We start from the raw sequence: 26,884 nt of genomic DNA, 5'->3' as shown, positions 1-26,884 counted from the left end.
AATAAGAATTGGTAGACCCCACCCACCCTCCAGACTGGAAGTGCCAGGTGCTCTGACAGGAGCCAGTACCTTCTGCTCACCTGAAGCCCAGGCTGTGCCCCCAAGATGGCAACATACCACTCCTCTCTCATGGACCCCGACACCAAACTAATTGGAAACATGGCACTATTACTCATTAGGAGTCAATTTAAAGGACCAGCTCCGAGAGGAACAAAAGACAGATACTGTGGATGAAGCTATCTGTTGTTTCAAGGCCAATGTCTTCTTCAAAAACTATGAAATTAAGAACAAAGCTGATAGGACATTGATCTATATAACTCTTTACATTTCTGAATGCTTAGAGAAACTCCAGAAGTGCAACTCAAAAAGCCAAGGAGAGAAAGAAATGTACACATTGGAAATCGCTAATTTTCCTATTCCTGGAGAACTGGGTTTCCCTCTTAATGCAATTTATGCTAAACCTGCAAATAAGCAAGAAGATGAAGTGATGAGGGCCTCTCTACAGCAGCTGCAGCAAGAAACAGGGCTGAGGCTTTGTGAGAAGGTCTTTGATCCTCAGAGCGACAAGCCTAGCAAATGGTGGACTTGCTTTGTGAAGAGGCAGTTCATGAACAAGAGTCTTTCGGGGCCTGGGCAGTGACTGGATCTTTCGAAGTCACCCTCACTGCAGAAGCATTTGACATTTGGCAGAAAGATGTACACAGTTCTTGACCTTTATTTCACAACATTTTATGCCAATGAAGAGGAGACACGTCCTTACTGGAAAAACCCTTTATTAAGAATGTTGGGGTTTAAGGATTACTGAGAATTTTTGCAATGCTAAGCTGGTGCTTAACAATAATAATAAAAAAAATTTCTTAACCAAAAAAACCAAACCAAAACAAAACAAAAAACAATTGGCCAAATCGATGCTGATGACTCCATGAGATGTCAAGAATTAATAAAACAAGTCAAAATACTGAAAAAAAAAGTGTGACATATTCTGAAAACCACAAGCAAAAAAAAAGATTCTGAACAGCGTATTTCAAGAAATCATAAAAGAAAACTGTCCTGCTATCTTAGAAACAGAGTGCAAAGTAGAGCCTGAAAGAAGCCACCAATCACCTTTTGAAAGAAACCCCAATACGAAAACTTCCAGTAATCTTAAATCCAAAATTCAGAGCTCCCAGGTCAAGGAAAAAAAAAATATTGTAAGCAGTCAGACAGAGAGATTTCAAGCACCAAGGGTCAAAAATAAGGATCACATAAGATTTAGCAGCCATGACCATAAAGAAATAGAGAGTTTAGAATACGATATTCCAGAAGGCAAAGGATCTAAGTTTACAACCAAGAATAATCTACCCAGCAAAGATGAATAAAGGAGGAAAAAGTACATCTTTAATGATATAGAGGACTTCTAAGCATTTCTGGAGAAAAGACCAGAGTTGAGTAAAAAAACTGACAAACACAGGAATCAAGAGACGCATTAAGCATGTAAACATGTTGCATACCTTATAACCTAGCAATACTACTTCTAGGTCTATATCCCAAAGAGAGCATAAAAATGGGGAAAGGACCCACATGTATAAAAATATTTATAGCAGTTCTTTTTATGGTGGCAAAGAATTAGAAATTGAGGGAATGCCCATCAATTGCAGAATGGCTAAATAAGTTCCAGTACATGAATGTAATGGAAGACTATTGTGCTATAAGAAATGATGAGCAGGTAGATTTCAGAAAAACCTGGAAAGACATGTATGGACTGATGCTAAGTGAAATGAGCAGAACCAGTAGAACACTGTACACAGTAACAGCCACATTGCGTGATGACTGACTTTGACAGACTTAGCTCTTCTCAGCAATCCAAGGATCTAAGACAACTCCAAAAGACTCAAGATGGAAAACACTATCCTCATCCAGACAAAGAAATTAAGAGTCTGAAGGCAGATGGAAGTATACTATTTACTCTCCTTTTTTTGTTGTTGTTTTGTTTCTTCTTTCTTGTGGCTCCTCCCAGTAGTTCTAATTCTTCTCTATATCATGACTAATGTGAAAATATGTTTAATATGAATGTATAAGTAGAGTCTTATTATCAAATTGCATGCTGTCATGGGGAGGGGGGAGAAGAGGGAGGGGGAAAATTTAAAACTCAAAATCTTATGGAAGTGAATGTTGAACACTAAAAATAAATAAATAAATTTTTTAAAAGGTAGACATGAATAAGAAATTATAAAGGACCAAAAAAATTTAAACTCGTATTTTCATATGGGGGAGATACATGTAAACCTTCAGAACTGTCTTATCACCAGGGACCATATCTCATAAATGGGGTATACAAAGAGGTGTTTATATAAGAAGACGATACTGGGAGTGAGGGTAGTGTATGTACTTGAATCCCACTCTCATCTAAACTGATTAAAGGAGGGAAGAATACATATATACACACAGTTGGGTATAGAAAAATATCTTACTCAGCAAGGAAATAGAAGAAAAATGGGGAATGCAAGAGGGATGGTAGATTTAAGGGAGTCAGTAATCAGAAGTAAAACAGACTCTTAAAGAGAGGAAGGGAAAAATAGAGAAGGATAAGTATAAGAAAATAGGATTGAGGGAAATACAGTTAGCAATCATAATGTGAATGAGAAGGGGAGGAGCTTACCCATTAAATAGAAAGGCATAACAGAATGGTTTAGAAATGAGATTGTGGCTTCCTTTTCAATGACAACGGTTAACAGAACTTCAGTTATTACAATTCAAGGCTAGTAAAGGTAGAACTCAAGCTGGGCATCAATATGTAGGATTCAACTAGGGAGAAAGGTATTTGAGGTAGGGGAATAGATAAATACATTAAAAAAGGTACAGAGTAGGAATAAGGAAGGAGGACAGCCTGACTGTATCCAAGCATTTGCTTTAAGAGTAAATAGAAATAATATTGCCTAAGCAAGGAAAGGACAAACTGTAGAAGATCATGTATCTCCACACTAAAGAGTCTGGCTTCAAACTAACAGTGCCATTTGATATTTTTCAAAGTAGGAAAGTAATATGACAAAAGTGACTTTTTAAAGGAAGATTTATCTGATAAATAAGGTGGATTAGAGCCAATGCCATAACTAGGTGCAACAGTGCTTGGTGCAAATTCAGTGGTGGTGGTGAGAAGTTACAGTGGTGGTGATCCAGAGGACTTCTAGGGGTATAGTGGACCATCTCTGGAAAGGTGCAGCCTAGGGGCAGCTAGGTGGCTCAGTGGATAGAGCACTTGCCCTGAAGTCAGAAGGACCTGAGTTCAAATCTGGCCTCAGACCAAACACTTGACACTTACTAGCTGTGTGACCCTGGGCAAGTCACTTAACCCCAATTGCCTAAAGAAAAAAAATTTAAAAAAATAATAAAAAAAGAAAGGGGCAGCCTATCCCTCAGAAAGTTGAACCTTTGCAATCATGGGGTTTAGAGGAAAGATGGTCCCAGGAGAGGCGTATAATGGTTATAGAACTGGGGTATATGGCAGCTGTGCCTTTCTGCAGCATTGCCAGTAGAAGGCTGTGAATGAAAAACGATGCAGGGATGGAGGTCACTATAAAGAGAGGGTAGATCTCTGGATATTGGTGCCCTAAGATGAAGTCCTATTACCCCATGGTAGTTACTACTTTGATTACTGTGGGTGAAAATTAGAGACAATTAGACCTGATAGGCAATTTAATAGTCTATAATCATTTTACCAATCCAGAAATTAAGTAGGAAGACCTAGAATAGATTACTGGTAGTGAGAATGAAGAAATGCTAAATGTGAAAAAAGAACTGATGGGACTTGTTGAATGATTATATATGGGGGATTAGGGAAAGGGAAGAGTCAAAGATAGCTAAGTTTTTGAGCATAGGTGACTGAGAATGGTAGCATCACTAAAGAGCAAAATTGGAAAAAGCAGAGAAATCTTGGGGATAAGATGATAACTTTTGTTATTGTGAACTTAAAGTGATAGGCATTTCTTTTTGGATGCTCTGCTCTAACAGACAAATGAAAAGATGGGATTAATATGAAGATGAGAGACAAGGGCTGGAAATGCAGATCTGAAAATCACCATGCTAATTAAACCCACAGAAGAGGATAAGTTCTCTGGGGAAGTAAGTACAAAAAGAGAAGAATTCTGCATCCAGGCATGAAATAATTCTGCATCTAGGCATAAATGTGGGGATGACCACACTTCCACAAAGAAGAAAGAGAAGCCAGCAGAATAAATAGCAGAATGAACATAGAGATAAGAGAAATAGTCCAATGTAGCTTCCATGGACGTCAAGAAAGGAGACAGTTTAGAGGAGAGGGTGATAATATCAAATACTACATAGAGGACAAGAGAGAGAGGGCAAAAGCAGAGTAAGCATTTGCTTAATAAGTGTATATTGAACTGAATTGCATGGTTCAGAATATTCAGAGGCAAATTAATTAAGGAAAAACTCGCTAAAAATCACAGTTGTCTAAAGTGCAATGGGCTTCCAAAGTAGGCAGTAGGTTTCTGTTCACCAAAAGTATTCAAAGAGACTTCCAACATTCTATTTCAGTGGAATAAAAAGAAGGAAAATTATTTCAGGATCTTAAGGAAAAAAGAATAGGTTAAGCAAAGGCAGTGATTGTTATGTGTTCAAGAAGTTTAGCAATGAAAGCAATTATAGGTAGCTAGAAGGGGGCAACAGAATCAAAGTGAAGGTTTGGGTGATTTTTGGTTTGTTTTAAGATGGCTAGGCATGCATTTTTGTAGGAAGAAAGGAAAGAACCAGGGAGTAAGAAAAGAGAAACTGAGAAATTGAGATGCTAGAGAAGAAATGAGATAATTCCAGGACCAGCTGCTAAAGGGGTAGGTTGAAAGGCTAATCTTGGAAAAGAAATGGGACACCTCTTCAAGAAAGTAAGGGATAAGGTCACGTGATCATGAACAAAATGTTTACAGTAAACTTAATTCTTATAGAAAATGGCTAGGGCTAAACTTAGGGCTATATAGCCCAAGTCCTCTATGAACTAATGAACAAAGTGAGCAGAACTAGGAGAACAATTTATACAAAAATTGATAACATCATCATGCATAAAAACAACTCTGAAAGTCTTTACAACACCAATCACTGCAATGATAAACCATGAATCCAAATGAATGAAGATGAAAGACACCATTTACTCCTTGACCAGTGAGGAACTTAAAATGTAGAAAAAGACATATTTTGGGGCATGGCTAAGATGGGAATTTGTTTTGCCAGATTATGAAGCTATATATTGATGGCTTTACTTTTCAGTTTTGTTTTTTTTTTTTTTAATTTGCTCAATGAGAGTGGAGTGGGTGGAGGTAATGGACACAACAAACTAATTTTAAAATACTTTTAAAAAAAGTAAGCTATGTGAAATGGAATCTTTTTTTGTATTCTGAAACATAATATGTATACATACACATACCACACATGTAAACACTCTTTTTTGATGTTTAAATTCTGAATTAAAAAATAATAATAAATTTAGGGCTGTAACTTCTGTTGACTCAAATAGCAAAAAATAACCACTGCAAAAAACCAAAACCAATAAAGCAAAAAACTTAAAGCAAGTATCATTTATTTCTTCTTCAAATAATATTTCTGCATAAATTATTCCTCTTTGGTATATTCCAACATAAGACTGTTTTTAATTAAATTATTTTTAAAATAGCTTGTGAAGTCAAAATCAACTCTGCCCCCTTTTCTTTGCATTCAGATTCAAAATATATGAGCAAAACAAAAAACTGTTCAAGAGAGGACATTAAGTTTCAATTTAAAATTATCTATCCTAAAGGAGAAGATTATTAGTATCTATTACTGCATAAAGAAGTCCACACAGACAGCTTTCCTTTGGGGACATTTAGTCAGCTAGCATCTATAAAAGGCCTACTATGTACCAGACAATCTCTGCTCTTAAGGAGATTACAATCGAACGGAGGAGACAACATGCAAATAATTACATGTAAAAAAGATCCCCACAGGATAAACTGGGGATAATTAACAGAAGGAAGGCATTAGCATTAAAGCGAACTGGTAAAGGTTTCTTGTAGGAAGTAAGACTTTCTTTAGTAGAGATGATGGAAGCCTCAACAATTTCTCTGTGTGTTTCCTGAAAAGTACGCCTTTTAATGCGTGTGTACTTGTTTGAGTTACATCCTTTGCTTTTTTATATCCTTGCCCTCCTATATCCCCCTCAGTGTGCTCCAAAACTCTTTAATTTTCTCCTGTTCCAAGCAGTTTTCAGAAGAAGAAAACAAAGCTATCAATAGCCATATAAAAAATGCTCTGTCATTAATTAAAGAAATGTAAATTAAAACAATTTTGAGGTATCATCTCATAACCATCAGGTTGGCTAAGAAGACAGAAAAAAAATTATAAATGCTGGAGGGGATGTGGAAAATTAGGTACACTAATACATTGCTGGTGAAACTGTAAACTAGCCTAACCATTCTAGAAAACAATTTGGAACTATGCCCAAATGGCTATAACACTGTGCATACCCTCTAATCCAGCAATACTGCTATTAGGAGGTCTGTACCCCAAAGAGAATAAAGAAAAAGGAAAGGGACCCATATATACAAAATATTTATAGCAGTTCTTTTTGGGGCAGCAAAGAACTGGAAACTGAGGGGACGCCCATCAACTACGTAATGGCTGAACAAGTTCTAGTATGCTACTGTGATGGAATACTATTGTGCTATAAGAAATGACAAAGAGGATGGTTTCAGAAAATCTGGGAAGACTTATGTGAATTGATGCAAAATGAAGTAGAATACTATACACAATAATAGCAATACTGTAATGATAATCAACTATGAAAGACTCAGCAACTGTGATCAACACAACGATCCATGACAATCCCAAAGGACTCATGAGAAAAAACACTATCCATCTCCAGAGAGAAAACTGACAGATTCTGAGTGAGGACTGAAGTTTAGTTTTTTATCTTTATTTTTCTTGCTTATTTTTTCCCCCCAAAACATGCTAATGTGGAAATATATTTTGCATGACTTCATATGTACGATGGGTATCACATTTCTTGCCTTTTCAATGGATAAGGGAGGGAGAGAATTTGGAACTGAAAAATTTAAAAAAAAAGTCTTCTGTTCCATGAGAAATCAGACACTGGTGCTTCAGTGAGCTCCCTCTGTCTGCCTCTAATATGGCCCTCTCTCCCCACCCGATTAAATGGCACAGACTGGAGTATTGTCAGACATCATATGTTAAGGCAAGTTAACACAGAATATAACCCTTTCTGCTTAAAATACCATTAAAAGGTTAGAAAAAAGAATATGCAATATGAAAAGTTCAATTGCTACCCAAGGGGCAGCTAGGTGGCGCAGTGGATAGAACACTGGCACTGGACTCAGGAGGACCTGAGTTCAAATGCGACCTCAGATACTTGAAGCTTAGTAGCTGAGTGACCCTGGGAAAGTCAACCCCAATTGCCTAGCAAAAAACAAAAAGGAAAAAAAACAAACCAAATAATCAATTGTTAGCCAACTATCTTCAAGACCATGGAATTATGAGCATAAAGACAAAAGTAGGTAGACTGCTGAGCTTACAGTCAGAAAGACCTGGGTTAAAATCCTAGTCTGACCCTTACTAGAGGTTTGATCCAAGGCAAATCACTTGATGTCTATGTGCCTCAGGGGACTATCCAGGATTTATCTATTAAGTCACAAGTAGATAGCATTGGTATTTATTGGCATGAATTGGGGAAAAGGGTGGTACAGCTTCTATATGGAGAGTTCTAGATACATATATTCTTTTTTCTCCCCAGTTATGAAAATTTCCATATACAAAAAAAGATAGGGGCAGCTAGGTGGTACAGTAGATGGAGCTTGGGCCTTGGGGTCAGGAGGGCCTGAGTTCAAATCTGGCCTCAAACACTTGACACTTACTAGCTGTGTGACCCAGGGCAAGTCACTTAACCCTAATTGCCTCACCAAAAAGCAAAAACAAACAAACAAAAAAGATAAAGTGTTCTATATATATAAACCATGACTCTCTTACTACAACTTGTCTTTTTTTTGTTTTTTAAACAATGTCCTAACACTCTCCTGCTTGTCTGTACCCTTTCTGCTCTATTCAAGTACATATATTCTTACCTGGATCTTTTCTCTTTTTTTGGAAGATTTTAAAATTTTAAGATTGAAAAAATATAGGGCATAATTGTTAACTACTACTCAAATAATCTGTGTAAGGGTTGGAAGGAAGAGGCTAACGGGATCCAAGAGATACATGTATTACCTTAACTATGTCTCCTACCTACCTAAGGGTTTACTAAGGCAGTTAGGGATTATAGATTCTATTGAATGCTCTGAATCTCTCCTCTGGTATTTGCTAGCTATGTGACCACAGGAAGTTACTTCATTCACCTCTCATACTCTCAGGTTCCTCATCTGGAAAACAGAGACAATACCCCTGGCTACTTATCTCACACAGGAAGAGGGAGTTCAGATCTGATAATATATGGAAAACATTTTGCAAATATTAACATATTATATAAATAACTATTGTTATTATCATTATTATTACTAAATAGTTGTGTGATCTTCGGCAATCCACTTACCCTCTCTGTGCCCATTTCCTCAGCTTGTAAAATAAGGAGATTGGACTCATGAACTCTAAGAGTCCCTTCATTCTAACATGACTCTAAGACTTATTTTTATCATTGGGTCCCACATAATTTGGAGAAAGACTGAAGGATGAGATTTTTTTTTCCAGATTGAGGTTGACAAGCAGACAAAGCTACCCTGGACTATAATCCTGTATTGAACCTAACAGATTTCTTGTTTGTCAGCACAGAAACCCTAGACTTCCTGCTTCTACATCTCTGCTCCCTTTCCCCATTCCTTGTGGGGACTACCTACAAGGACGATTTAGTGTTCACTCTCCACACTTAGACAAAGGACTAGAAACATTATGTTTAAGGAGTAACTTGATTCTTGGGCTGGAGACAGCTGGCCCCCATGTCAATAAAAGGAGCCTTGTAAGCTTCATTCAGAGAGTAAACAAAGAGCAGAGGCGAAAAAAGCAGCAAGGCAAAGAAAAGCAGGTGTCATTCTTCTTCACCGTCAGAGACAGCTGCAGTGTGGTAAGCAGGAAGGAAAGGATGGAAGGGTAATTTGTCCTGGCCCTGGCCCAAGTGCAAAACACCAGAAGAAAATGATTTTGCAATAGCTAAAATTAGTTCACCAGAAAAGAGAATGGATTGGTCACAAAGGCTCTGAAAGTGGTTATAAAGCCTATTAAGATTAGGAATGAAAGAAGATGAGTACAATTAAAGCTGTTTATAGAAATCTTGAGCACTAAACAGCTTAGAAAAGAAACTAGAGCAGGTAGCTACGTGGCACAGTAGATACAGCACCAGCCCTGGAGTCAGGAGGACTTGAGTTCAAATTCCACCTTAGACACTTGACACTTAGCAGCTGTGTGACCCTGAGCATGTCACTGCTTCACATAAAAAAAAAAAAGAAACAAAAAGAAACTGGACAAACCCTACAGAAAAGATGAACACTGACAAAAAAAATAAACTTAATTCAAAAAACGAATGACACAATTAAGAAATATTAGGACAAAGTCAAAATACAACCAAATTGGAAAAACACGTAAAATGCCTATGATCAAAAACAACTGACCTGGGGCTCAGTTGATAGAAGGCTTAGCCGCCATTGAGCTATAGAGCTTGTGGGCTCTGGGTCCGGGGGAACTCCCAGGTCTTTGGAGTAGCCCACAGCCCTGGACAACCAGCTGTTTCTTGTGAAAAGTGGAATTTTTCTTGGTATAGTTGCTGCTGCAGGAACGTTCGTTGGTTTTGTTATGACTTTGTCACTGGCTAAAAAGAAAAGCCCTCAGTGGTTCAATAAGATGAAAGACTTTCAGGGTAAAATGCAATCAGTATTTCTAGTGATTCCCAAGAACCTCAGGTCATCTGTTGAGTGGGAGGAAGCACTGAAATCCAAATGAGATGAGCATAAAAGAATTCCAAAGTGATTGTTACAGGGAAAGTAGCTTGGAAATGCCAAAATAATCACCCTTTTTAAAGGAAAAAAATTTCTACTCAGGAAAGTGAACAAATCATTGATGGAACATAGACTCTATGGCTGTCAGCATCTTCAATGTCGTCTACAAAAACTCAAAGTCATTCTGCATTTGTTTTATCTTCAAATCAAATGGGAGAAGAACATTTTTTCCAAGGTTTGGAGGGCTGTTTTAAAGAACATTAGTTGTAAGCAGGTAAATAACTTCCCTTTGTGGAAGATATATTAGTATAGAAAGTTAAATATATTTCTATAAACTTTAAAAACAAGTTCTCACTCGAAAAACCAAATTTTATGATAAATATTCTAACAGGAATCTTTATAAACCTTTGTTACATCTCACCACCAGGTTGGAAAACCAAGCTAAAAATTAAAAGGTGGTTCATTTTAAAAAATTTTTAAGTAACTTCAAAAAAATTTTTTAGACCATAAGCTCCTTGAGAGCAGGGGCCGTTTTTTGTCTTTCTTTGTATCCCCAGAGCTTAGTATAAGTGTCTGGCATGTAGTCGGTGCTTAATAAATGCTAGTTGACTGTCATGGCCCTAGCTAATAATGAAATAATAGTGGCTCATTCTTTTAAATTAAATAAGTTCATTGTAGGAACCTCTCATGTTGTTGTGTGATTACCTGGCTATACTTGGCACATTAAGAGCCGACTGAGCTGCCCAAACATTCAGCTCTTGGCGCACATCATAATATCAGATTATTTGTTTGAAATGGTTTTTCATTTGCTTTGTACCCTTTGTTCACTTATTCAGTGCCCCACTTAAAGGCCATTCATTATATTTCTACATGTCTTTATACTCTGAAGGAAATAAAAACCCAGCAACAGCTAAAAAAACAAAAAACAAACCAAAAACAAATGAAAAAAAATTGACCTGGAAAACAAAACATATTTAATTTAAGGATCACTGTGTTACCAGAAAAGCATGATGAGACAAAAGACCTAGAATACTTCATTTTAAGAAACTATAAAATTGCCTAGGAGTATGGGAATCATGGGGAAAACAAAACCAGACAGAATCCACCCAAAAGAAACCCTAAATTTAACATGCCCAAGAAAGTGACTGCCAATTCTCAAATTCTCAGGTCAAAGAAAAAAACTGCTGCAGTAAAATAGGAAGAGACAAATCACATACTGAGGAACCTCAGTCAGAATCACAAAGGACTATGCACCTACGAGAAATGAAAGAAAACACAGAAAAAATTATGTATTTGGTCCAACCCCTTCATTTTATGGATGAAAAAACCCTAGGTGGTAGGTGACTTGCCCAAGGTTCTTTGGCAAGTGGCAGATGTGGGATTTTGATGGAGGTACGCTGACTCCAGAGCCAGCAGTCTTTCCATGCCCCACAGTGATAGGCCAAGAAGCAAAGGAAAAAGGCCTACTCTGCCCAAGAAAGGGTTATCCTAGAAAGCTGAGCACAATGCTACATACTGCCAGAGTAACCATGGAAAAATCACTGAACCTCTCTGTACTTCAGTTTCTACATCTGAAAAATGAAAAGACTGGACTAGATGACCTCTAAGATCCCTTTCAGCTTTAAACCTATGATGCCATGATGTTACAGGGGAAAAAATGAACTTTTAACAGAACTGACAACTTCTAAGCATTCGGTTGGAAAAAAAAAAAAGCTGAACAGGCTTCAAAAGGCAAATTGTCTTGTAAATTGTCATAAATTAGTTTACAAATGAATTCTGACATTTAGAGAACAAATCCCTATAAACAATAAGCAATTGACCCCTATGAACAATAAAAATTTTTCACAAAATAAAGGCATAGCAAACTCCTTCAAGGAGATAAATATGGTCCGGATCCCCAAGCAATGGAGAGTTAAAAGTACACAAAGAAAACCAGAGACTAATCTCACTAATGAATCTTGCAGCAAAAATACTGAATAAAATATCAGAAATAAGACTATACCAATATATTTTCTTAAATTATTCATATGATCAGGTTAGATTAATCCCAGGATTGTTGGGATGGTCCAATGATAGGAAAATGATAAAAATAATAGATGATATTAATAACAAAAATGGCTGCAGTGTTAAGTATGTTAAGAACAGGCCTTCAATAAAATAAATAAAATAAAGGACTCACGTGTTAAAAATACTAAAAAGCACCAAAGTTTCTTCTTAAAATTAAGAGTTATCAATATTTATAATAGAGAAACACTAGCAGCATTATCAGTGTGGAAGTTTCTTTACTAAACTCTATTTTTCTTCTAGAAACTATTAAGGCATAATATTATTCCTGCTCTGAAGTCTTTGGTCTGTCCTGAATGAAAAAACCTTATCTCTCTACCTTGAACAGAATAACCAGTATTTAGGAGTCTATAACTTAGAGTCAAGAAGTCCTGAGTTCATGTAGCCCCTGACATGCACATATTGTCTGTGTGACTCTGGGCAAATCACTGTCTTCTGTTGGTCGTGGAACAGAGGTAATGAGCTAATCTGAAGGAGGAGACAATCAACAAGCACTTTTTAAGTCCTTACTATGTGGCAGGCCCTGTACATAAATTGAGGATACAAAGAAAGGTAATAATAATAATAATAATAATAAACCCCAAACCTATGCCGTCCTCGAGGAGCTCACATTCTAAAGGTAAGCTTATTGAAGAGGCTATTTATTGAAGTTTATTATAGAATAGTCCCATCTCTCACACAGTTTATACACACAGACTGTTGTCAGGGATTAAGAGCCAGGGGAAGACATTCAGATGTTAGCAAACACTTTCGATATGATTCATATCCATAATAATAATAGCATTTATATAGCATTTTAGGGTTTGCATAGTGCTTTAGTTAAGCTGCCTCATTTGATTCTCAGGACAAATACTGCAAAGCAGGTGCTCTTATCTCCATTTTATGAGGTGCTATTATCCCCATTATAGAAGGAAACTGAAGCTGTGAGAAGCTAAGTGACTTGCCTAATATCAGTAGTAAGAATTTAATTCATGTCTTCTGATTCCAAGGCCAACACCCTATTCACTAGCTAGCTCCCTAGGAGTGTAAGGATGAAACTAGGAAGTAAAGGTTGGTGACTCTTCCTTTGACATTAGGTGTCCTGGTAGAATTTGTAATAAAATATTGGCCTACTTCTAAACAGTTAGGTCAAAACAAACTACTAGGGAAAAAGAATTGTAGTATTTGTAAGAAGAAATTATCTCTGACTATTCTACTAGAGTTAGAGTATAGTAGATTAAGATTAGGCATGTGGACAAAGATAAACCAGTTAGTATAATTTATCTAAACATTTAAAAAAGCTTTTTGACAGGTTTGCCTACTAGACAAAATCCTTGCCTTCTGTGGGATCAGAGTGGTATATTTTATCACTGACAGGCAAATGGCTTAGAGAAAAGAAACAAAATGTAGATAGTGGACAAAGAATGCTATTTCTGGATGATGTGGTGATGCTAGGTTCTCCCTAGGACTGAGGCGCAGCATTATTATTTGTAGCTCCTCAAGAGGTTCAGTGACATCTGGTGGTTATACACGATTAGCAGTAATAACAATTCTGGAGGCAGTGTGGACAAGGAGAAAGCTTGGAGTCAGAAAGATGGAGGTTAATGTTCTGCTTCTTTTTGTTTCACCTCCCAGTGCCCTTACATAGGCAGCTCTATATGACGAGAGTTGGCAGTCAGGGATTTGGATCAGTGGAAGGGGTTTCCACATTAGGAGTTCCCCAGTCCTGGGATTTCTTAAGAGGTCCAGATGAAAAGCAAAACAAAAAACAAGTTAATAAAGCACCTTAAGTTTTATAGCCCAGCACAAAGCATAAAGCAATTTAACCATATGTTATCTTTGGATCCTTGTAATATCCCTGTGATAAAGGTAGCACATGTACCATTTTACACAGAGGGTAAGTGACTCACATAAAGTAGTCTTCCTAGAAGAGTTTGTAAGTAGAAGAGTTGAGACTTGAATCAACATGAACTTACTCTTGTTTTCTTTCTACTACATCCCTAATTTTGTAGATGGCATTATCTCTTATTGATAATTAAATGACACACTAATTGGGCTCTACTTAAGGAAGTTCTGGAAAAGCTGACAGATGTGTGTGTGCTGGGCAAAATTCTAACTCTGGAGTCAATGTAAATTGTTTCCTGTTCTCTGAGGACAAGGGTCTAATGTGTTTCTGCAGCCAAAAAAAGTCAACAAAATTCTGGATATTTGCAAAAATATTGGAAACAAAGCAAAAAACACAGGATGATGAATATAGTTCTCATGGCTGCAGCTCAAGAAAGACATAAAAGAGCTGAAGAAATGTGGGGAAAAACAATTGAAATGTTTGAATAGAGTCTTCACTACCATACCCTATATTTATAGAGTACTTAAGGTTTCCAATGCAATTTTCTCATAATAACCCTGGGAAATAAGGTAAATAATATCTGCATTTTACAGATATGAAAACTTGAAGCCGAGAAAGGTGAGACGATTTTCCTAAGGTCACAGTGTCAGATGAAAAATCTGAATCCAGATATCCTTATGGCAAATTCAGTGCTTTTTGAAAAAAAAATTTTTTTAACTGTAAACTTAACAACCATCAATAAGCTTGCATCAATAAATAAGTGACAAATACTACAATGTGCAAAGAACAAGAAAAAATACTAAGAAACAATGAACTTCCTTTATGTACAGTTTATTTTTAAGGCATACATATATAAATATACACATACATACAAATATATAAATTTAACAAGGTAGCAACAAAATTGCTCTATTAGTGTTCTTTTCTATCTTTTGTGCATTTAAAAACACTGTATTTATGCTTTTTTTGTGAGGTGTCTATTGCTACAGTATTATGCTATCATTATCACTACAATAAACTTCTACCCAGAACCCCATGCTGCTTAGGACTTGCAAAGATGAGGGCTGAGAGTAAAGTTTATAAAATCATCAAGAGTAAACACAAATTGTTCACTAAATTTCAGAATTCTAGAAATAGAAAGCACTTTTTGAAACCTGTAGTATTCACAGGGCATCCATATGCTGAATAGACCAATGACGCTCAAAACTGATTTAGTTAGATTTAGTGAAACTGAGTAACTGAAAACCAACCAGGGTCTAGGAGACCAGATAACAAAACCTCTCTCTCTCCTCTGACAGAGCCTAGGATTATTTGGGCAGAATGCTGCATACATTGTTGGACAAGGATCAGTTGTTTTCATTTATTTATTTATTTATTTATTTTTGTTGGGAGAGAGGTATGACTATCTGGAAATGAAGATATAAAAAAAGCATCTATAAAATTTATTTTTAAAAAATTCATATATAATCCTGGGAGAGACAGCATGGAATAGTAGGAAGCCGTGGGTTCGAGAGCCACCTCTGACACACTGACTGTGTGGAAGTCACCTTACCTCTCAGAATTCTAGGCCACAAAGACTACAATAGAAGCAGCAGAAGAGGTGCTGACCTGTGTCTGGGAGCTCCCTATACACACCACTGAAATCAGAAGTACAGCCTTTTTAACCCTTCGATAGATCCAGTAAGGCAATCTGGCGTTTTGGGGTATAAATATTCCCAATCATTTGTGGCTGACATCATAACTTGTTGCAAGTGTTAGGGAGAGAAGACTGAGCTGCAGATTGCGGGCTTAACACTTTATGGTCATTCTTATGTTTTATGGTTCACTTAATAAAAAAATTTTCCCCTTTAACTCTTCAGATTTGTCACTAGAAAACAGATCTTAACCACAGAGAAAGAAGTTTTGTCATTGGCACATTCAGAAAGATAATTCAGTTTGCCTGGGTGGAATCTTCTTACTGCTCTGCTGATGTAATTTTGTTTTACAAAGAACGGTGATTCCCTCCCCTCCATATCTTCAGAAGCCAGAAGCCAGATGCTGTGGCTTTGGTTTTTTCTGCTGGATCGAGTCCACAATGAAATACAAATGGCTTCCGCAATGTTACACTGCTTAACAAAACATCTAGTCACACAATCATTTTGTGTTCATCTCATCCAGCACTTTTCTCAAACATTTCCTCTCAGACATATTATGTGAATTCATGCGTTTTCTCTTACAGCATTTCACATCCCTGTGACAGGCACACAGCATTTCTAAAGGCACAATAAAACAGAAGATGCTGTAAGATACACATGATCTTTGCCTCCGGAGGTGGAGGATACAGAAATGGCTCCCTTCCCCTGGTCACATTTGCATGTAGATTACAACTGCATACCAAAGAAAACTTACTTCCAGCACTGCTTCAAGGACATATGGCTCTTTACTGTAATAACTATCCCACTGCAGCTTGAAAAACCAAAGGCATCAGATCAGACTGAGTCATTTTAACTCAGTTTCAAAAAGGAATAAGCATTTTAGAACCCAAGCGTCTCCAAATAAACCTCAGCTTGGAACTACATTGTTATGCTTCACACAAATAATATTCACTTACCTGAACCTCCCATTTTCACAGTCGGTAATTTAATCTTGTTTCTTTAAAATTGTATTGTTTCAAGGCTTGTAACAAAGGCTGAGAGAAAAGCTGCCTGGAGGTATGTTCCAGTCAGCTTACAGCACAATGAAAATGTAACCACCCATAGCCATTACTCAATAGTCTGCCCAAGCCTTATAAGGAATAAAGGAACTTTTTCTTAACAAGATACCAGCTGTAGGTCAAAGGTTGCTTATCCTCCAAAGCAAGAAAGCAGATCAGAAAACACCATGTGGAATGACATTCCAACCAACTTAATTAAGTAATGTAGACATTTATAAGCTAGCTATACTAAAGAAAAGAGAAAATACTTATGTTTTTTAAAATGTATAACATTAGTAGTCATAATGAACTTTTGATGCAGAAAAGAAAAACTGGGATAAATGAAGAGGGAAAGTTAAAAAAAAAAAGTAAAACCAGAATTTGCAACTCAGACCTCTGTGTGTGTGTGTGTGTGTGTGTGTATTTTTTCCCCCTTTATTAGGATTATTTGAATGTTCCTTTTTTCAGGTTCCTCTAGAGTCAAGATATAAATATTATGTATCATGTTTCAATATGTAGAACATTTAAAAATACTCCAAAAAGCCTCTCTCTCTCTCTATATATATATATATATATTTAAATAATATTTTTCTCTACTAGGATTATTTGAATGTTCCTTTTCCCAAATTTTCGTGGAGTAAAGATGTACGTATATTGCATATATTTCAATATCTAGAACATTTCAAAATGCTCAAAAAAGCTGGTGAAATAAAATATTTGAGGAAGTTTTGGTTTATCTGCTGGAAAGTATCTATAGATTGTATGCTCCTAAAAATGATACTTCACTTTCTATCCTTCTGATATTGTAAGTCACAAGATGAATTACTGAAAAGTGTTAGTTTATGTTTTGGGATGTTAAAGGTCAGCTTTTTGTATCTAGTGATCTAGTAACAGTAGATATTCCATTGGAGAAGCTTTGTTTTATCGACACTGACATTGTCAAAAAAAGCAAAACCATAAGACACAAGGAAGTTGCAGTTAAACTTTGAGAAGTAAATAAAGAAGCTGACAGAGTTGATTTTATGGTGTGCCAAAAGGCAACAAGAAATTAATCAATCAACAAACAATTCAGAAAGTAGTATATGCTTACTATAAATGCTAGTCACTGTGTGCTTTCTAAGTCCTTAGAATCCAGTGAGGAAGACACTAGCTAGATGGCACAATAGATAATGCATTCAACCTGAAGGTCAGGAAGACCTGAGTTCAAATGTGACCTCAGATACTTACTTGCTTGTGTGACACTGGGCAAGTAATTTAATCTGTCTGCCTCAGTTTCATCATCTGTAAAACAAGGATAACAGCATCTACTTCACAGGGTGGTTGTGAAGAAAAAATGAGATAGTATTTGTAAAGTCCTTTGCAAACCTTAAAGTGCTATATAAATGCTATTTATTTTATATGTGTGTGTGTGGGTATATGTATATGTGTACATATGTGTGTGTGGATATATATAGATATATATCCACACACACATAAACGTAATATACCTATATGGTATGAGATTAGGGGAAGGGAAGAAGGCTCTAGAAGCTAGAAGAATCAGGAACTAGGCTTTGTGCAGAAGGTGGCATCTGGACTATGACTTGAAGGGAGCTAGGGATTCAGAGAGGCAAGAAAGGTTCTCCTTCCTGGGAGAGGAAAGGCACAAATTCCAGTCATGGAGGAAGAAAGTGTCAAGGCACAAAAAGGGAACTGGAATACCATGTGTGAGAAATAGGGCAAGGCCAATCTGGGTGTGTAAGAAAGGTTTTGGGGGCTTGGGCTTCCACAGTAGGATAAGAAATTCCAAGATCTTATGGAGAGTCTCTCAACCAATCAGAAGGTGTACCAAACATTCTATAGAAGACTAGTTCCCTCAGAAAGAGCCCTGGAGGGTAAACCGTTGCAACCTTTTGGGTTCAAGGATGGGGCCTCAACAGGGCAAAGGCTTTTCTTCACTGCGCTTGTTTAATAACCTTATTAAATATTAACTGACACACCCTGAGGGTGGAGATAGCTGCCATTTTTGATCATGGGACCCATGGAGTGGGGTGAGTTAACAGAACATGGACGAACCTGTGATGGGCTGTCCAGGAAGAGTGTAACTCAGATGAACTAGACCAATCCTATCCCTGGTGGGTGGAGTACGGATCTTACTAACTGTTTAAAAGTTGATTGTACCACTGAACCAGCACCCATGTGCTACTAAAGTGTGTTGTGCTCGCTTCTCCGGAGAGAAGGGTAATAAAGGCTTTCCTTCACTCACTCCCTGTAGTATTTTGTTTCAGATTTTTCTAACAGCTAGATCATAGTATGTGTGAAGGGGAATGATGTGTAATAAGGCTAGAAAAGTTAGTATGGTGTCAATTTGTGAAGAGCTTTAAATGCCAAACAGAGGAGTTTTATCTTACAAGCCACTGGAGATTACTCAATGTGGAATGACATGCTCAGACTTGCACTCTAGGACAATTACTTCAGCAGCTTTATAGACAAGGAATGGAAGTAAGGACAGACAAGACAGGGAAACAATAAGGAGACCATTGCAATAGTCCAGGGAAGAAGTGATAAGGGCCCAATTTAGGATGGGAGATGTGTGACTGGAATAAAGAGTACAAATGGGAGAGGTGTTGTGGAAGCAAAAATGACAAAATCTGCCACCTGACTGGATTATGTGAGGTGTTGAGAAGAGCACCATGGTTGCAAACTTGATTAATGGAAAGAATGGTGGTGCTGTTGGAAGGAAGTTTCAAAGATCAGTGAGTTTGGAGAAAAATAATGAGTTCTAAGAAACATGTTAATTTAAAACTGCTTACAGGGCACGCAGTTCAAAATGGTGATATATGACTAGAACTCAGCAAAGAGACTAGAGTTGGATATTTAGATCTGAGAGTCATTACAAAAAGACAATTAAACTCCTGTGAGCTGAGGAGGTTACCAAGAAAGACAGCATATAAAGATTAGACATTCCAGGACAGACCCCTGTTATACATATTTTATGGGAAATAAGACATATCTTTATATTCCCAGAGCCTAGTACAGTGATTTGATCATTGTTGTTGCTCTGTTGTTTTCAGTAATGTCTGATTCTTTGTGACCCCATTTGTGGTTTTCTTGGCAGAGATACTGGAGTGGTTTGTCATTTCCTTCTCCAGCTCATTTTACAGATAAGGAAACTGAGGCAAACAGGGTGAAGTGACTTGCCCAGGGTCATATGGCTAGTAAGTGTCTGAGGCCAGATTTGAACTCAGGAGGATGAGTCTTCTTGACTCCAGGTCTGCTTTGACCATTATAATCATATGAATGTAAAGATCCCACTGTGCTTATCATATGTTCACTATAAAAGGGCAAGAATATAAGCTCTGAGAGCAGGGACTGTTTTTCATTGTTGTCTTTGTGTCTACAGTACCTAGCACAGAGTCCTGCAATATAGGCACTGAATAAACAACTGCTGAATTTAATTGACTTGGAATAACAAAATAACTCCTGAAAGACTACATATAGCAAAATATCTTCAATCAAACAAGATTCTTTGAAAGGTGTAACAAGAAATAACTTAATTCCATAGCCCCTTGGTTATTAATGTCAATTGAAGCCTAAAACAAGAAGATTATGATCATCATGTATGCTTGCCAAAGGTGCTTGCCACTGTCAGAAATTATATTCAGCATAAAGTAAGTCCAAATTGAAGAGGTATTTTCATCGGATGATTATGTTTTCCAGATGTTCTTTTTTTTCTAAATGACATTGTGCTAATTTATATCACCTCCTGGGATGTTGAAGACGCCTTAAATATTTGAGATCCATAATCATTCAAAAAAGTCGGCCAACTCTCCACCCTGGAAAAATAGTGGAAGAAGAATAGCTATTGTTCAGACCGATCTGTAGCTGGAGGAACAGCCCATAGAGCTGGTCCGTCAGTACATAAATCTTGCAACTGGGCCTAGATATAAATATGAGGAGGAGAGTGGGTTAGATTTCATTTGGGAAACTGCAACATGCTTTTCAGTGACCACAAGTTCCTTCTCAAGGTCCAAGGACCATCTTTTTAATATCAGTATTCTTCTATGGATGTTATATGGCTTTGAATTACTCAAAGATCAATGGAAACAGTGGGCTTGAGTAGGCTGCATGGTACCAGTGAAGACCTGCACAGGAAAAGCAGCTTAAGGAATATGATTAGAAAGATACATGATTAGAAAAGGCAATAGGTATATGGTGAGAATGATCAATAACCAATGAACTAGCCACATAATGTTAAGAGAGGTAGAAGGACCTTCACATGTCACATGCTGAATGGCCCCCTGTGGAGGATTTGCAAAAGGATACACACACACACATAATTGAAGGGAGATGGGGTTACAAATCTACTGAAACATGGAAATTAATAGTTTATTAATAAAGCATATTGCTGCTACAGATATATAAACTTTGTAATACTTGATACCCCACAACTTTTTAGAGCTACAATTTATTACATCTATTGTAATACTTATAATACTTCTATTTGTTTTAATTTAATTTGGGAGTATATCTGATGATTCACTGAAAGTGAGACATCTAGATCCATATCTAGATGTAGCAAAGAGAAATTTCCTGTTTATTAACAAACCTGATTGGAAAGATTTAATGTAATAAATGGCCGACTGACAGCACAGTGCCCTCTAGTGAATATCACTGTACCCTACTCATGATAATAATAAATGTGAGCTATAATTACAACATTCTATACTAATCCAGTAGTTTTTCCTATGTATCTTCTTATTTTAATCTGTCAACTTTTAATTTTTCATTCCTGCTTGACTTATTAAATCTGATTAGATTTTTTTTTTTTTACACATAGCTAGCTGCATATTCTCCACAAAAAGTCAGATCTAATGCCTCTTCCTAGGAGGGCAATTTTTCCGTTTTTGTTTTTCTATCAATATCCAGCACAGGGCCTTGCCCATAGAAAGCAGGCACTAGATGCCTGTTGAATTGAATTGATTTGATAGAACAACACACTCCCTTAGAAGTAAGTCAACAATATGTGAACTAATCTAACCATTCTAGAGAACAGTTTGGAACTATCCCCAAAGGGCTATACAATTCTGCATAACCTTTGATCCAGCAATACCACTACTAGGTCCCCCCAAATCCCAAAGAGATCAAAGAAAAAGGAACAAGATTTATACTACAAAGATATTTACAGCAGCTCTTTCTGCAGTGGCAAAGAACTGGAGCCTGAGGGGATGGATATCCATCAACTGGGGAATGGCTAAACAAGTTATGGTACATAATGATGATGGAATACTATTGTTCTGCAAGAAATGACAAAGAGGATTCAGAAAAACCTGGGAAACTTCATATGAACGGATGCAAAGTGATGTAAGCAGAACCAGGAGAACACTGAACACAGTAACAGAAATATTGTAATGATGATCAACTATAAAAGGCTTAGCTACTCTAATCAATTTAGTGATCCATGACAAATCCAAAGGGCTCATAATTAAAAATGTCATCCACCTCCAAACAGAAAACCAATGAATTCTGAGTGCAGACTGAAGCATATTTTTTGTTACTCTCTTTATATTTGTTACCTTTTTGGGGGGCAACATGGCTGAGGTGGAAATATGTTTTGCATGAATTCATATGTATAATGGGTAGCATATTTCTTGCCTTCTCCATGTGTTGGGAAAGAAGTGGGGAGAGGGAAAGAATTTGGAATTGAAAATAAAAATTTAAGAAGTGGGAAAAAGCAGTCAATAAACATGTATTAAGTGCCTAATGTTAAGTGTTAGGCACAAGGAATGGCAGAAGACAGTGCCTGTCCTCAGAAACTAGGGCTCAAGGGGGAGATAATATGCAAACAATTCTGGACAAACAAGATATAGGCATACATATACACATATACATACATACATACACATATACATATGTGTGTATGTATGTATATAGGATAAGATGGAAGGCATTAGAATTAAGGAGCATTGAGAAAGGCTTCTTTTAGAAGGTGAGATTTTAGTTGGGACTTGAAGGAAACCAGCCAAAGCAAAGAGGCAGAGCTGAAGAGGGTGAGAATTCTAGGCTTGAAGGACAGCCAGAGAAAATGCTCAGAATAGGGAAATGGAGTGTCTTATGTAAGAGACATCAAGGATGTCTGTCACTGGATCACAGGTTATGTGGGAGTGAGTAAGGTATAAGAAAACTAGAAAGGTAGGAGGGGGTAAGGGTAAACAGAAGATTTTATATTTGATCCTGGAGGTAATAGGGAGCCACTGGAGTTTTTTGACTGGAGGAGGAAGGGAATGTGACATGGTCAATCCTTCATTTTAAGAAGAGTGAGTGGACTGGAGTGGGAAGAGACTTGTAGCTGGGACTCTAACTGTAGACTACAAAAGTCTAGCTGTGAGGTGATGAGGGTCTGCATCAGGGTTTTAGTAGTGTCAGAGGAGAAACATACATAAGAGATGATGTTACAAAGTTAAAATCAATAGGCCTTGTTGACAGACTGGATATGGGGGTGATGGTAGTGACAAGAGTGTGAGGAGTCAAGGACGAAACCTAGGTTGAGAGATTGGGTGATTGGGAGGATGGTGGTATCCTCAACAGTAACAGGAAAGTTCAGAAGAGGGGAGGGTTTGGGTGGGGGGAACAGGGAGTTGTGTTTTGGATATGTTGAATTTAAGATGTCTACAGGACATTCAGTTCTGGATGTCTAGTAGACAGCTGGAGACGTGAGACTGGAGGTTGAGGGAGAAGTAAGGGGTGAACAATTAAATCTGAGAATCATCAGCATAGAGATAGATAATAATGGAATCCATGGAAGCCGATGCAAAATAGAATAGAAGGAGAAGAGATGACAGCTCAGGACAGAGCCCTGGGAGACACCCACTGTTAATGGGTAAGACCTAGATGAAGATCCAGCAGAGGAAACTAAGGAGTGATTGATTCATGCACAATTAGTTTAAAGCAAAGACATTTAATCAATTAAAATAGTAAGATCACAACAGAACATTCCTTCCCCCAAACTCTCCCTCACAACTACATACACCATCAATGGGAAGAGTGGATACATATAGAGATCCTGCATGAGGATCATATACATTGTCATCTCAGCTCCAGTCTACTGTAGCAGAGTATCTAGACAAAGACAACCTTCCTGATAAGGGTAGGGATATGTCTGGAAAAATGTATGGAGGGACAATTCATGCCTTCAATGATAATCAAGAAACATTCATGTTTTCTGGTGATGTCATCACAATGCTTTCAGTAAGTCTACTCCCCAATAGGAATTGTGTCTTCACTGAGTGCACTGCTCTGCTGATTTCAGATGGTACTGTGGCGGCTGCTAGGTGCACAGTATTGCACCCTATCAAACTCTGGCCTTCATTTCTTCAGGGCTACCTGCTGACCATTTCAACTCCAGCCTGCTAGAATATAGTGGCTAGAACCTCTTCCTAACAGGGGCAAGCCTGATAGTTTTTTAGTTAGAGCCACCATGTTGTCTGTCCTTCATTTTCTTTTCTTTCTTTTTTTTTTCTTTTTGGTAAGGCAGTCAGAGTTAAGTGACTTGCTCAAGGTCACACAGCTAGTGAGTATAATGTGTCTGAGGCCATATTTGAACTCAAGTCCTCCTGACTCCAAGGCCAGTGCTCTATCTACTGTGCCACCTAGCTGCCCCTGTCCTTCACTTTCAAAGAGGACCAATGACATTACAGGCTGATGTCTTTGACTTGTGTGTGAATTAGATTTAAGTGAGTCAGAGTTACAAAAAGTCCTCAGCCTCACTCTCTCTTCCAGATTCATGGAAGTCCAGTGCTAAGGCAAAAGTCAGGATGACCAGCAATGACCTAGGATGTAGTGGATGACCTTGGCAAGGTCATCCACTTAGAACAAAATCTAAGCACTCCACAGTGCCTGTTTCAGCTGCTTTTGGAACAAACTGTTTTCATCTGCCCATTCTACTGAGGGAAGACATTGCCCTAAGTCATTGAGGAGTTGGATGATGGGCTGGAAGGGATAGCATGTGCAGTGGCCATATCCCAGCAAAAGCCTTTTGGCAGACAGCCTAAACCAGATTGAGGGTAACCAGAGCTATCACATTCAGCTAATAAAGTCATGCAGAGTGCCCCCTTGCTAAGATGGTTTTTTTTCTCCAAACCCTATGTCTGTGGGAAGATCATTAGGCCTCAGTTCCACACATCTTGCACAGACAAACATTCCCAATACCCCTTCTGCCTTAGCATGCAAATGAATTTGAGCTAGATAAAAAGATAAACTAGGGTACAAAGTCCATTGTTCTCCATCTACCTAGTGGCACTTAAAGCTTTTTGCCATCTGACCCAGCCTAAAACAGTCTGATTACATGGTATCATTCTACATATTCCATGTACAGACAAACTGGCTTACTTGCTGTTCCTTGTTCATCTCTCCTACCTTTATTATACGTATCTATCAGTTTAGAGTCCTTGCTGCTTTGGTGGTGTACTTTAGCCACTGAAAAAATCGGCTGACTCCCTACAATAAAAAACAATGAAAATGATTATATCTTATATGGGAAACAATTTGTTAATGAAGTAGCAGTCATATCCCTGTTAGCCATCTGTGTATAATCATACTATAAACCTGTTAGAACAAAGATCAAACTACCATAAAAATCAGAATATATATACATGAGGAAGTTCCAAGCTGACTTCTTCAACACTGCTTACACGTTTCACCTTCTACCTACTTCTATTACAACTACCCAAGTCTAGGTTCTTGTGACCTCTTGAAGCCTTCTAATTGGCCTTTCTGTGTTGGGAATCCATAAGGATGTAGAGGGCCACAGGCTGTTCATGAGGTCTCACTGATGGGCAGAGCCCCCTCTCAGGTGATTGATCTATGAGCAAAGGTCACCTGGTTCGCTGCTCCATTCTATGCATCTCTAACTCCCCTAGTTACTCATTAATCATTAACAGTGTATTTGTGATTGGTGGTAGGTAAGTGCATGGGCTGTGCATGCACTGTCCTTGAGCACAGCATGGGCTATATGTCATTGTAACTTGAGAAAGAGTTCCTGTTATTTTACTATATAAGTAAGTGCTTTGCTAAAAATGAACGGAGTTGCTGCCATCTTTTCTCCCGCCTCATCAATGCATGCTTGGAGTGAAAGATCAAGCTGGTCTTGATTCTTCAGGTGATTGGGAAATCCTAGGTTAGGTAGCCTCTGTAGCCAAGTGAACTAGCTGTGCACAACATTTCTGCATCCAGTTTCTTGCTTCCACAATCTGTCCTCCACACAGCAGCTTGGTGTTCTTAAAGCACAAATCTGATGTTAATCCTCTACTCAAGAACCTTCAGGTATCTTCCACTGCCTTTAGGATCAAATACGAACATCTGTTGGGCATTTAATGTACTACACAACCTGGCCCCAGTCTGTCTTTCCAGGTTGATTACACATTACTACCCTTTACATATTCTGCTCCTTCTTGTTCACTACATCCACCCAAGTTATTCCCCCCACCTTGGAATGCTCTCTCTCCTAACTTCTTACTCTTGGAACCTTTAGCTCCCTTTTAAGGTTAAGCTCAAATGCCACCTCCTTCAAGAAACCTTTCCTGATTTACTTGTTAGACCTGCTTCCACCCAAATCACTGTGAATTTACTGTGTGTGTGCCTGTGTGTATGTGTGCGTGTGAATGCACATGCACACACCTGTACTGTACCTAACTTATCTGTGAACTGGGTCCCCCAGTAGTGAAGAGGTCTAGGGGTTTGGGGGGTGCTGCTGGGGGAACCCTTGAGATCAGGACGCCAGGCCCTGCCTGAATGAATTCAACTCAAATCTTCTTCCAGCCAGAGGAAAAGTTTATTAGTGATAAAACACTTAGGCCAGGTGACACTTATAAGGACAAGCGGGCATGAGAAAAGATCAGCCTTTGGGGCATGATATTCTCGTGGGGGCCAGGGTGGATTTTTTTATACAATGAAGTAACTTTGGGTGGTGGAGAAGGGGGCTGGAAAGGAGAGGTTTGAAAGGCATCTGCATAAGATCAAAGGGTGAGGCTAGGGCTTTCAAAGGGAGATAAGAGGAGTCAACAAGGGAAGTCGATAAGGAACCCTTTGAGACCAGAGTGAGGGCTTTTTGGGGTCCATAGACAAAAGGGAGCCAGATTCTTTTAGGTCAAGGGGCAAAGACACATCTGAATAAGATTAAAAGGTAAGGCTAAGGCTTTCAAAGGGAGATGAGGAGCTGGGGCCTGTAGACAAATGGGAGCCAGATTCCCTTTGGGACAAGGGGTGAAGATCTTGGCTTGGGCCCTACCCCCATCAGTAGGATACAGTATAAGCTCACTGAAGGCAAGGACTGTCTTATTTTTTATTTGTATCTCTAGCACCTAGGATAGTACTTGGCACATAAGGAGTACT

At 38.1% G+C, this 26,884-nt stretch overlaps 1 protein-coding gene and 1 pseudogene across 2 annotated transcripts in view; one reads left to right on the top strand and one right to left on the bottom strand.

Moving 5' to 3' along the window:
- GLIPR2 (GLI pathogenesis related 2) overlaps window positions 1-26,884 on the bottom strand; it is a 93,109-nt gene that overhangs the window by 36,862 nt on the left and 29,363 nt on the right. Inside the window, exon 1 of one of the 2 annotated variants that reach the window (XM_021004499.1) lies at window positions 16,436-16,598. The exons of the other annotated variant lie outside the window; for it this stretch is intronic. Within the exon in view, the coding sequence (XP_020860158.1) occupies window positions 16,436-16,448 (13 nt within the window). The 5' untranslated portion in view covers window positions 16,449-16,598. Of the gene's footprint in view, window positions 1-16,435; window positions 16,599-26,884 lie in introns of those variants that run through there. 2 annotated transcript variants of the gene reach the window in all.
- On the top strand, window positions 106-1,791 carry LOC110220478 (actin-related protein 2/3 complex subunit 3 pseudogene; annotated as a pseudogene).

Source organism: Phascolarctos cinereus, unplaced genomic scaffold (assembly GCF_003287225.1).
Source record: "Phascolarctos cinereus isolate Bilbo 61053 unplaced genomic scaffold, phaCin_HiC Scaffold_4;HRSCAF=312, whole genome shotgun sequence".
NCBI lineage: Eukaryota > Metazoa > Chordata > Mammalia > Diprotodontia > Phascolarctidae > Phascolarctos > Phascolarctos cinereus.
The sequence above is the reverse complement of the archived record's forward strand: the minus strand, read 5'-3'. Positions and strand labels throughout refer to the sequence as shown.